We start from the raw sequence: 12180 nt of genomic DNA, 5'->3' as shown, positions 1-12180 counted from the left end.
TCAGTGACTCGCAGTAGTTGAAGATATGTTGAGCTCCTTTTACATGTGGGTATTTTGTTATTCACCCAATGTGTAGCAGTCACTCTGCTGATTTCTGGTTTTCTTTCAGAGGGAGTTGCCTCATGTGTATCTGCAGGTTTGGTGTGTCCATGAGAGGAGGTGCGTTCAGGTGCCTTCTATGTGCCATCTTGTACTGGAACCCTTTCAAGAGCCTGTCAGTCCAACTCCTACCTGAAAACCTTCTCTGAACCCTCCAGCCCACAGCAGCAAAGTCTCGGTGCATCTTATATCTTTAGTTTTATTTCATGTTCTGAGCACACTGCTTTCAGAATGAGGTACTTAAATATTTCCCCCTCAGCAGAGACACAACTCAGCAAGGGACCCCAGCATCCATGAAGTCCTTTAAGTGGCAATATGCCTTACAGGGAGCCCTTGGTGAAAGTTTCTGAATCTAATTTAGGGGAAGGTAAATTATAAGTGAAATCTGGGAACAAGATTTAGAATCACATGGTATTAACTGGGAGAGGGGGAGAATTGATAAATTATGTCTTTATTTAATTACTTCGGAGATTTCTCTTTGAAAGTTTGTTCCCTACTAAGGCAGACTTTATTCAGGACTTTATTCAGAATACAAAGTTTTATTCAGAATACAACTTTATTCAGTTGTAATAGATACAGGGACCACTGCAGTATGGGCAAGCAGTATCTATAGCCAAGAAGCAGACGGGGGTCAGTGTATGGAAAATTACTAAGAGGAACACCAGGAAAATTACTAAGAGGAAGACGGTTAAATCGACTAACAGGAGTCTTGCTAAAGACAGCCTGGGTGATCAGACATTACCTCAGAATGCTGGAGGATGAGGAACCTGATCAGATATTGATGGTGATCAGATGTTGAGGGTGGGGTTTCCGGTTAAACTGATTTATTAGCATTCTTGCTAAAACTAGATTTTACAAGGACGTTTACAGATGGGCCTAAAAAAAGTTTCAGGAGTCTGACTAAACTTTTAAATGTTGATTAGCATCATTAAAAAATATATATGTATGCTAGTCAGATTGATGTTTTTAGTGTCATGTATTTTTTTGTTTCATTTTTAAATAGAGGGAAGGCATATTTAACTTTCTGAAGGAAATTGAGCATCTTCGGGAAATTACCTAGTCTTAATACTAGCCCTGATAGTAGGCTCTTCTGACAGGGAAAAAAGACCTTTACTGCCACCTGATGGCCATATCATCTTACTGCAACATTTCTAAGAGCAGCCTTAGAGGAGTCAAGTGTTTAAACTTTGCCAAATTCAGAGAACCCTGACTGTGTGGTGACAGTAAGAGCCGTGAACAACTGTGTCTTTACCCCCAGTTCCCTCCCTCCCAACACCTCAGGTTGAGAGTTAGCAGCTAACTAGAGGAGGTGAAGAGGCAAAACAGGGGAAATAGTGAAGTCCACGCACGCACTCCTCCTCTGTACAGTGGGTTTCCAAGACTGAAGAGACAAACTGGAGAGGAAAGCTTTGCATCGAGTGGGGTGCTATTATTACTTTGGGCTGGTCTTTTAAAGGAAGACAAAGGACCTCTTTGTTTCACGCCTAAGAGTGGTTAGAAAATACATGTATTGTTCAGCTTTCATCCAAACGACAGGGAAAACACATATCCAGATCAGATCAGATCAGTCGCTCAGTCGTGTCCGACTCTTTGCGACCCCATGAATTGCAGCACACCAGGCCTCCCTGTCCAGCACCAACTCCTGGAGTTCACTCAGACTCACGTCCATCGAGTCAGTGATGCCATGCAGCCATCTCATCCTCTGTCATCCCCTTCTCCTCCTGCCCCCAATCCCTCCCAGCATCAGGGTCTTTTCCAATGAGTCAACTCTTCGCATGAGGTGGCCAAAGTACTGGAGTTTCAGCTTTAGCATCATTCCTTCCAAAGAAATCCCAGGGCTGATCTCCTTCAGAATGGACTGGTTGGATCTCCAGATAGTGGGGCTGAAAGGACCAAGGCAAAAACAAGGGCTTTTTACTTACATTCTGTTGCATGCAGCTCATTCAGTACACACATGTCACAGGTGTGTCATGAGGGAAGAACCAGTGGGAAAAGAAGCATAGGGATGCTGCCAAAGGACAGGCCAACTGAATTGTGTTTGGATCCAGCTTTTCATCTTAAACATGAACAAACTGAGGTTAAAATCAGAGGAGGATTGAGGCCAGGGTAACATTATCAGTGGAGTTAGAAGCCTATTTAAAAAAAAAAATCTTAAAAATTCCTTCAGTCCGTTATAGCAGAGACATGAGGGGAGTCCACTCCTGGCCACCTGACCCGACTCTGGCCCGTGGCTGCTTTCTCTCGTCCTCTCCCCTTTCCCCGTGGATCTTCTGCAGGCACTGTAGAGAGTCGTGGACTTCCCAGGTGGCGCTAGTGGTAAAGAACTCGCCTGCCAGTGCAGGAGACATAAGAGACACGGGTTTGATCCCTGGGTTGGGAAGATCCCCTGGAAGAGGGCATGGCAACCCACTCCAATATTCTTGCCTGGAGAATCCCATGGACAGAGGAGCCTGGTGGGCTACTGGTCCATAGGATCGCAAACAGTCAGACACAACTGAAGTGACTTAGCACGCATGCATGCAGCAAGATGTGGAAGCTGGTTCAATCAGTGTCTCTTCCCCAGCATTCATCCTTCTCTCTTTTCTATGAACTCTCTGTCTTCTGCCTCTGTAGCTGGAAATAATGCCTATCTTTGAATACTGCCAGTCGGCCCAGGCTCAACACCCACTAATCTTCCCCACCTCCTAGGGAGGCATTGATATCTCTCTTCTCATGGGAGGATACTGAGAGCAGGGGCTGACTTGCCCATGGAACACCTGGAAGTGGCAGGGCTGCCTGGGAACTTGGGTCTTTGGTTTATATTCAGGCCTCTCTCTGTTATATTTGCTGCCCTAGTCTCTCTACCCTCAATTTCTGGCTTCCCACTTTGGACTGATGACTTTCTCAACTCTTTTTTTTGTTTTTTAGTGTGAAAGTTTTCAAGACACCCACAAGTGGAAAATGCACTCCCCCCAGCCAAATAAAACTTCGCCAGATTCTTAACAGCTGTGTGCATTGAAATGACTAATAAAAGATCCCTCTGCTGCCTGTGGAACTTTCACACAAGGCATCGTTTCTGCTGCTCACCAGGACCAGGCCCTGAGTATTTGCATACTGGACGTCACTCCAAAAGTCCGCGACCAGGGGATTTCCAGGATGTTAATAAGTAAGAACGCTGCTCTGGGCCTTGGAAGGTGCACTGTCTGAGCATCCCTACTGCAGTGAGGAGGTAGATAGCGTTTCAGACCCTACCTGTCTCTTGTTGAGGGCCTTTCTCCTTGGGAGATGTCCAGATTCAGTTGTAGATCCGTCAGTGCCAAAGTATTGCCTGTCAGCTGTGGAATGAGCTGCTGGGAATACCTCGAGGAGTAAGTCAGGGCCCCAGCACGCCTGAAGCTTGATACCTGGTTAAGGCAAATGAGACAAACACTTGGATAATTTCAGCTGGTAGAGTTGGTATAGAGGGGTGTTCTGGAAGCTCAGGAGAGGGGTACCTAAGTTGGAGGTGGTCAGGAAACACTTTCTGGAGCTTTTACTAACTGAGCAGAGTCTTTAATATTTTTTAAAGAAGTGTTTTGCTTTTATATCTAGTTACTAAGGTATTACCTTTCATTGAAAATAACCTTACAGAAACAGGCTTCTTTAGAAAAAGTTCAGGAAGTGAAGAGGAAGAAAGAAAAGTAGATTAGTAGGATCTCTACTCAACTGGAGCATGTGGCTTTCTTCCTAGGAAGGATTTGTGTATGTGTGAGTGTGTGTGTGTAAAGGGAAGGAGGAGTGCCCAAAAGAGGGAGGTGAAGACTCTAGCTGGAGGGGGAGGTGTCTTGTCCCTGTAGCCCTAAGCTCTATGCCATGATGCCAGCCTGAGTGAGAAATCAGTCGACCCCTTACTGGGGACCCACCCACTATGGGACCCTGGTTTTTTCCAACCTCTTTTTCCAGGTTTTGGTCTTAGCTATTACTGTCTTATAACTTCAGTCTCATCTCTGCCCAGTCCTCCAAGTGGTTTATCAAGGTGTTTTCTTAACAAAATCAATCTCCTTGTTAGAACTATAGGATCAGGTTTAAGGTGTTAACAGTATCTAACCTGCTGCAAAGCCAGTAAGAGCTCACATTTATTGAGGATTTGTGCCAGCTTTGTGTCACAGCAACCTTATGTAGTTGGTGTTTTATTATTTCCATTTTACAGATGAGGCAGTCAAGTCTGCTATTTGCTCAAGCTCCCTGGCTAATAGTCAGCAGAACCTGGCCTCAAATCTAGGTCTCTGTGACTCCTAAGTCTGTGCACTTGGACACGAGACTCTGCAGCATTATTTTTCAAATGTTTGGCTACAGAAATGTTTTTTTTAATCCTCTGCCCCTCATTGCTCAGCACTATCCTTACCATCTCATGGATCACAATTTAGCAAATGCTGACCCAAGAAACTACCTTGCTCTGTCTGTAAAACAGAGATAATAACACAGCCTCAGTGTTTGCTGTTGTCTGTTTGCAGTCTCAGTGTTATGATGATTACAGAGGTTTTAGAAACTGCGTGCTGAGGATGCTCACCTTCCACCAGGAATGTGTGTGTTTTAAAAATAGCAGTCGTAATGCCCTGGATGAAAGGACACAGTATTTTGATGACAATGAAGGTTGTTGGTTGCTAGGCCTGGAGACCTTCCATCCCTGGGTGGGGGGGCAGGCTTTTGCACGCTGCCCCCTCCCGCCACAGTCCCTTTGGTGGCCTCTTCTTCCCGCCCTCAGATTCCCTCCCATCCCTTTACAATGCTTTTGTTTGTTCCACAAATAGTGGTTCAGTTAGCTGCCACCAGGGGCTGGCGCCTTGCTCTACATCACACTACTGCCCCAGGACCCCTCTCCTGCAAATCTGACTGTGTCCTGAGCCCCAGCTGCAGGCTGGGCCCCTGTCACAAACTGGTCAGACCACCCTCAGCCCTGCAGCCGCCACCCGCCCGATGGCCGGCCTCTGTCTGCCCAGAGAACTATGCTGCCACTTCTCCACTACCCACTACGTCCCAGCGACTGCCCACCGTTTTTGGAGATAAGAATGAACCCAAAAGATGCCTGAGTTGGCTTCACCCACTGGATGCAGATTTGGGCAGCACACCAACCCGCAAAGGGTCCACTCCTACAGCTTTGTTTGTTCTCTACCTGCCCCCGTCAGACTGCTGTGGGTACATGTGCCTCACAGCCAAATCATGACAGTGACATCTGTTCTCTCCTATGTACCAGTTTTACACAAGTCACTCTTCTTTCAAACTTTCAGCAGGCCTGCAGATGTGCACATTTGGAAAAAGTCTACTGAGAAGAGAACAAACAAAAACATGCACTCTGCCCAGGTCCTTCATTCTACCTGGAAAAAGCATTTACATTCCTTTCAATAGTTATTGCTGCTGCTGCTGCTAAGTCTTGTCAGTTGTGTTCGACTCTGAGCGACCCCATAGACGGCAGCCCACCAGGCTCCCCCGTCCCTGGGATTCTCCAGGCAAGAACACTGGAATGGGTTGCCATTTCCTTCTCCAATGCATGAAAGTGAAAAGTGAAAGGGAAGTCGCTCAGTAGTGTCCGACTCTTCGAGACCCCATCGACGGCAGCCTACCAGGCTCCTCCGCCCATGGGATTTTCCAAGCAAGAGTACTGGAGTGGGGTGCCATTGCCTTCTCCGCCTTGCACCTGTGAGGGAGCTGTTACTCTCATTTCACACATGGAGAGGATCAGCTGTTCAGCGTCATACAACTAAAAGTAGCAAAACCAGGGCCAGAGCAGTCATCCTGTGTTTGTTCATCTGCCAAATGCTGCCTCTTAGATCTGGGGTTCTCAGGCCCAGCCCAGGGCTGGGGGACCTTCAAGGTTGGGGCCCTTTGTATCTGGAGTAGCCCAAAGCGGCAGTGTAAGGTGGTTCCCTTTGATTTTGACGTGTGCCAGGCACCCCTGTTTTCTCCCCTTTGTTCTCCTCCATCCTTCTGTTTCAAGTTGATCCTATCTGCCACTCTTCATAGGTATCAAGGTGCTTTTGACTTTTCTCTGTAGCTGGTCCCTGGAGTTCTTTGCTGTCACTTAACTGCCTGCGCATTGCTCACCTCTTGACAAACCCCTAGTTGGGCCACTTGCTAAGTTCTGTGGAGATATGTAAAGAGAAATGTGAGATGTAGGTCTCACCCCTAGTAAACTGTTGAAGAAAAATTATCCTGAGATTTAAAATGGCAAGGAAGAATTTAAGTTTACTGCAATAGTGAGAGAGATTGAATTCAACTGTTTAATGTAACAGTGGGGACTTATAGCCAAAGGACAGGTGTGGGAATAGATGGAAAATTATTAAGAAACTTGATTAAATGCCAAAGGTAGAAGAACTAGTTTTTGTTGTTCAGTCGCCTGCTGCTGCTGCTGCTAAGTCACTTCAGTCATGTCCGACTCTGTGAGACCCCATAGATGGCAGCCTGCCAGGCTCCCCCGTCCCTGGGTTTCTCCAGGCAAGAACACTGGAGTGGGTTGCCATTTCCTTCTCCAATGCATGAAAGTGAAAAGTGAAAGTGAAGTCGTGTCCGACTCCTAGCGACTCCATGGACTGCAGCCTACCAGGCACCACCATCCATGGGGTTTTCCAGGCAGGAGTACTAGGGTGGGGTGCCATTGCCTTCTCCATGTTCATTTGTCTAGTTGTGTCCAACTCTCTGAGACACATGGACTGCAGCATGTCAGGCCTCTCTCTCCCTCACCATCTCCTGGAGTTTGCCCAAGTTCATATCCATTATATTGGTGATGCTATCCAACCATCTCATCCTCTGTCACCTTCTTCTTCTGCCTTCAATCTTCATTGGATATAAAAGGTGAGCTGATTCTTGATTGACTGGCTTAGTGTATTCTTTGCTAAAACTGGACTCAGCAGGCTGAAGGAGGCTTGGTACAGTGGCTCTGAAGGAACTTGACTGTTCTGTCAAAGACAGAGTTTTTGTCAGCATTCACAAAGTAGTGTGAGAGTAAGGCCCCGAACATTGGACCCAGAATGATGAGATTCAGGGAAAAACAGTGTGCCAGCCATGGATACAGCTGGAGCTTAGAGAGGCGCCAGTGGGTGAATTTGGGCTATTCCAGTCACTGACTTCAGGGCTGAAGACTGGACAGGCACATTGACATTATCCCGTGTTTGTTCGTTTCTTACTACTCTGTGTCAACACATACTCTTCATCTGGCAAGCTTGTGTTTCTAGGATTTGATACTTTCTGCTGCTGCTGCTGCTAAGTCGCTTCAGTCGGGTCTGACTCTGTGAGACCCCATAGATGGCAGCCCACCAGGCTCCCCTATCCCTGGGATTCTCTAGGCAAGAACACTGGAGTGGGTTGCCATTTCCTTCTCCAGTGCATGAAAGTGAAAAGTCAAAGTGAAGTCGCTCAGTCGTGTCTGGCTCTTAGCGACCCCATGGACTGCAGCCTACCAGGCTCCTCCATCCATGGGATTTTCCAGGCAAGAGTACTGGAGTGGGATGCCATTGCCTTCTCCATGATACTTTCTACCATAAGCCATAAGTGAGCTTCATGGTAGCTCAGTCAGTAAAGAATCTGGCTGCAATGCAGGAGACCCGGGTTTGATTCCTGAGTTGGGAAGATCTCCTGGAGAAGGAAATGGCAACCCATTCCAGTATTCATGCCTGGAGAATACCATGGACAGAAGAGCCTGGCAGGCTATGGTCCATGGGATCTTAAGAGTCACGAATTTGCAACTAAACCACCACCACCACAAAGGTGCAAAGGCTTCATTCAGACCTTAGACAAGGGTTTTAACCTCATATTTCTCTTCTTCAGTGTTGGGACAATACCTGTAGTAGACTGAATTGTGTCTCCCAAAATTCATATATTGGAACCCTCAGCACTAATGTAACTTTGTTTGGAAATAGGGCCTCTAAAGACGCTTACTCCTTGGAAGGAAAGTTATGACCAACCTAGATGGCATATTCAAAAGCAGAGACACTACTTTGCCAACAAAGGTTCGTCTAGTCAAGGCTATGGTTTTTCCTGTGGTCATGTATGGATGTGAGAGTTGGACTGTGAAGAAGGCCGAGAGCCGAAGAATTGATGCTTTTGAACTGTGGTGTTGGAGAAGACTCTTGAGAGTCCCTTGGACTGCAAGGAGATCCAACCAGTCCATCCAAAAGGAGATCAGCCCTGGGATTTCTTTGGAAGGACTGATGCTAAAGCTGAAACTCCCGTACTTTGGCCACCTCATGCGAAGAGTTGACTCATTGGAAAAGACTCTGATGCTGGGAGGGATTGGGGGCAGGAGGAGAAGGGGATGACAGAGGATGAGATGGCTGGATGGCATCACTGACTCGATGGACGTGAGTCTGGGTGAACTCCAGGAGTTGGTGATGGACAGGAAGGCCTGGTGTGCTGCGATTCATGGGGTCGCAAAGAGTCGGACACGACTGAGTGACTGAACTGAACTGCACTGAACTGAAGGAGGTAATAAGGTTAAATGAGGTCATAGGGTTAACCTGTCATAATCCAACAGGACTGAGGTTCTTACAAGAAGAAGAGATACCAGAGACCTCTGTTCTCTGCTTCTCTATCTGTGTGTCTCTGTCTCTGTCTCTCCATGCATGCAACAGAGAAAAAACCTTATGAGGACACAGTGGGAAGGTGGCTGGCTACAAGCCAGGAAGAGAGACTTCACTAGAAGCTGAATTGTCCAGCACTTTGATCTTGGACTTCTTGCCTGTGGAATGGCGAGAAAAGAAATTCCTATCATCTCAACCATCCAGTATCTGGTATATTATGGCAGTACTAGTATAAGGATACAGTACTATCTGTTGGGTCTATTACAAGAACAGAACATAATACAAGAGGAAGCCCTAACAGTCATTTGCATCTATTAGCTCCATCCCTTCCCTCTTGTCATATGATTTGTGGGCTGGTAAAGGGCCTGTTTGCCACCAGACACCTTCCTAGTGGCCTGGATAATTCATACAGTAGAATCACTTCTGTGGATTCAGGCTAATTTTCTCTATATTGTAAGTAATAGAACCTTCCAAAACTAGTATAAAGTAAAAGGGGAATTTTTTGGAACTGTTATCAATTAGGGTTCCTGGTTTTAAGCAGCACATAGTAATTCTGGTTGATCAAGGCCACAGAAGAACTATTGAAAGGATGCTGAATCAAGTATAAGATTTTCAGGAAGGCTGGAGACCTAGGTGTGAGGCCTCACCAGGCAAAGGTAGAGCGGTGTGAGGACCACAGCCTTACACTACTGGGCACGGGCCACTGCCACTCACTCCTCCAACACCCCGAGCCCTGAGCTGGACTGCACGAGCGCTGCTGGACCGTCTTCTGGAATGGATGTGCCTCTGGGCCCTGCAGTTCAGGAGTGGTGCTCTCCTTTGGCCTGTATCACCCAACTGCATTCTAGCTTCAAGGAAGGCTGGGAATGTGAGCATTTGGCATTTTCATTGTTGACAGTGGCAAGTGGCTCTGCCTCCCACCAAGATTCATAATGTAGGGAACTTCCCCAAACAATAAAAGAAGGTTCAATGTGCCAGATGGCCAAAAAGAATGAGAAGTTCCCCACAGATACAGGAGGATCTTACAGACCCCCAAAATAGGGAGAGTGGCTTCACTCATAGGGCCGAGAACCAGGAATTAGAAAGTCAAGAGCCAGGTTACTCTGGGTGTGTCTCCCTGTTCTATTTCTTTCTTTCTCTCTCTCTTTCTTTGAAGATTGGGTTTTCCCAGTCTACTTGCTCATGGTGAGGGCCACCTTCATCCCGACCATTGGGAATTAGTTGCCTGTCTCCTTCAGAACATCCATTTCCTTATCTTCCAGAAACACCTCCAGATTTTCTTGTCTGTCCATTCTTTGTCTGGGTGGAGTCCATCCCCAGCCTGAGGGCTGAACCATAGGACCCAGGCCCAAGCCCGTCATTGTGCTCCGTGGCCACAGCGATTGATCCAGGGGTGGGTATGTGATCTAAGGCTGGTACTTCTTTAATAATTGAACTATAGGTTACATGCTGTGAGGGTGTCAATCTTCAGTGTACAGCTCAATGAGCTTTATACGTTTATACATCCATGGAACCATCACCAAGATGGAGTTGTAGAATGTTTCCCGCAGCCCAGAATGCTCCCTTACAGCCACTCTCTGTCTATAGGCCATCCAGATATTCACTATTCTGACTTACATTACCATAGATAAAAGATTTACCTTTTGTGAACTCTATTTACATGAAATCATAGGGTATATAATCTCTGGTGTCTGGCTTCTTTAATCATGATTGCATCTGTGAAATTCATCCTTGTTTTTCCTTTTTTTTTTTTTTTTTACAGAATATTTGTTCATTCTTTTTCACACCTGTGTGGTATTCCATTAGATGAATCATACCTCAGTTCATTTATCCATTCTACCACTGGTGGACATTTGGGTTGTTTCTGGTTTGGCTCTATAAATGATGTTTTTCTATACTTTACTGTATATATCTTAGTGGATATAAGCATTCATTTCTTTGAGTATGTATCAAGAGTAGAATTTCTGGGTTGTAGAAAAAATGCATATCTTTAGTAGATATTACCAAATAGTTTTCCAAAGTGATTGTACCAACTTATACATTTACCAGAGCATATGCGATTTGTAGTTGCTCTACATACTTACCTATACTTATTATTTTCAGCCTTATAAATTGTAGCCCTTTTGAATGGGTATCATGTTATCCATTGCAGTTTTAATTTGTATTTTCATGATGACTAATAATGAAAAACAAGAGAGTTCCAGAAAAATATCTACTTCTGCTTTATTGACTATGCCAAAGCCTTTGACTATATGGATCACAATAAACTGTGGAAAATTCTGAAAGAGATGGGAATACCAGACCACCTGACCTGCCTCTTGAGAAACCTGTATGCAGGTCAGGAAGCAACAGTTAGAACTGGACATGGAACAACAGACTGGTTCCAAATAGGAAAAGGCTGTATATTGTCACCCTGCTTATTTAACTTATATGCAGAGTACATCATGAGAAATGCTGGGCTGGATGAAGCACAAGGTGGAATCAAGATTGCTGGGAGAAATATCAATAACCTCAGATATGCAGATGATACCACCCAGAAAGTGGCAGAAAGTGAAGAAGAACTAAAGAATCTCTTGATGAAAGTGAAAGTAGAGAGTGAAAAAGTTGGCTTAAAGCTCAACATTCAGAAAACTAAGATCATGGCATCTGGTCCCATCACTTCATGGGAAATAGATGGGGAAACAATGGCTGACTTTATTTTTCTGGGCTCCAAAATCACTGCAGATGGTGATTGCAGCCATGAAATTAAAAGAGGCTTACTCCTTGGAAGGAAAGTTATGACCAACCTAGATAGCATATTGAAAAGCAGAGACATTACTTTGCCAACAAAGGTCTGTCTAGTCAAGGCTATGGTTTTTCCAGTGGTCATGTATGGATGTGAGGTTGGACTGTGAAGAAGGCTGAGCGCTACAGAATTGATGCTTTTGAACTGTGGTGTTGGAGAAGACTCTTGAGAGTCCCTTGGACTGCAAGGAGATCCAACCAGTCCATCCTAAAGGAGATCAGCCCTGGGTGTTCTTTGGAAGGACTGATGCTAAAGCTGAAACTCCCGTACTTTGGCCACCTCATGCGAAGAGTTGACTCATTGGAAAAGACTCTGATGCTGGGAGGGATTGGGGGCAGGAGGAGAAGGGGACGACAGAGGATGAGATGGCTGGATGGCATCACCAACTCGATGGACGAGAGTTTGAGTGAACTCCAGGAGTTGGTGATGGACAGGAAGGCCTGGCGTGCTGCAATTCATGGGGTCCCAAAGAGTCGGACACGACTGAGTTACTGAACTGAACTGAATAATGATGAACACTTTCATATACTCATTGGCTTTTGGATATCCTGTTTTGTAAATTGGCTGTTTAAGCTTTTGCCCATATCTAAAAGACAATGAGTTGTTGGTCTTTTATTTATGATTGATTTCCAGCAATTATATATTTTGGATATGAGTCCAGATACAAGTATTTGCTTGATGCATATATTGCAAATACATTCACCTAGCCCATGATTAACGTTTTAACTTCTTAATGATGTCTTTTTAGAAACATAAGTTCAATTC

General features: G+C 45.5%; 1 protein-coding gene across 5 annotated transcripts in view; it reads left to right on the top strand.

Annotated features, from left to right (window-relative positions):
- The window catches only part of AADACL3 (arylacetamide deacetylase like 3), a 155721-nt gene that overhangs the window by 72798 nt on the left and 70743 nt on the right, over nt 1–12180 (top strand). For all 5 annotated transcript variants that reach the window (XM_070768905.1, XM_070768901.1, XM_070768904.1 and 2 more), the window contains one exon: nt 3007–3244. In XM_070768905.1, the coding sequence (XP_070625006.1) occupies nt 3235–3244 (10 nt within the window). In that variant the 5' untranslated portion in view covers nt 3007–3234. The remainder of the gene's footprint in view (nt 1–3006; nt 3245–12180) is intronic.

This window comes from Bos indicus, chromosome 16 (genome assembly GCF_029378745.1).
Source record: "Bos indicus isolate NIAB-ARS_2022 breed Sahiwal x Tharparkar chromosome 16, NIAB-ARS_B.indTharparkar_mat_pri_1.0, whole genome shotgun sequence".
NCBI classification, from domain to species: Eukaryota; Metazoa; Chordata; class Mammalia; order Artiodactyla; family Bovidae; genus Bos; species Bos indicus.
This window is presented reverse-complemented; position numbering and strand designations above follow the sequence as displayed.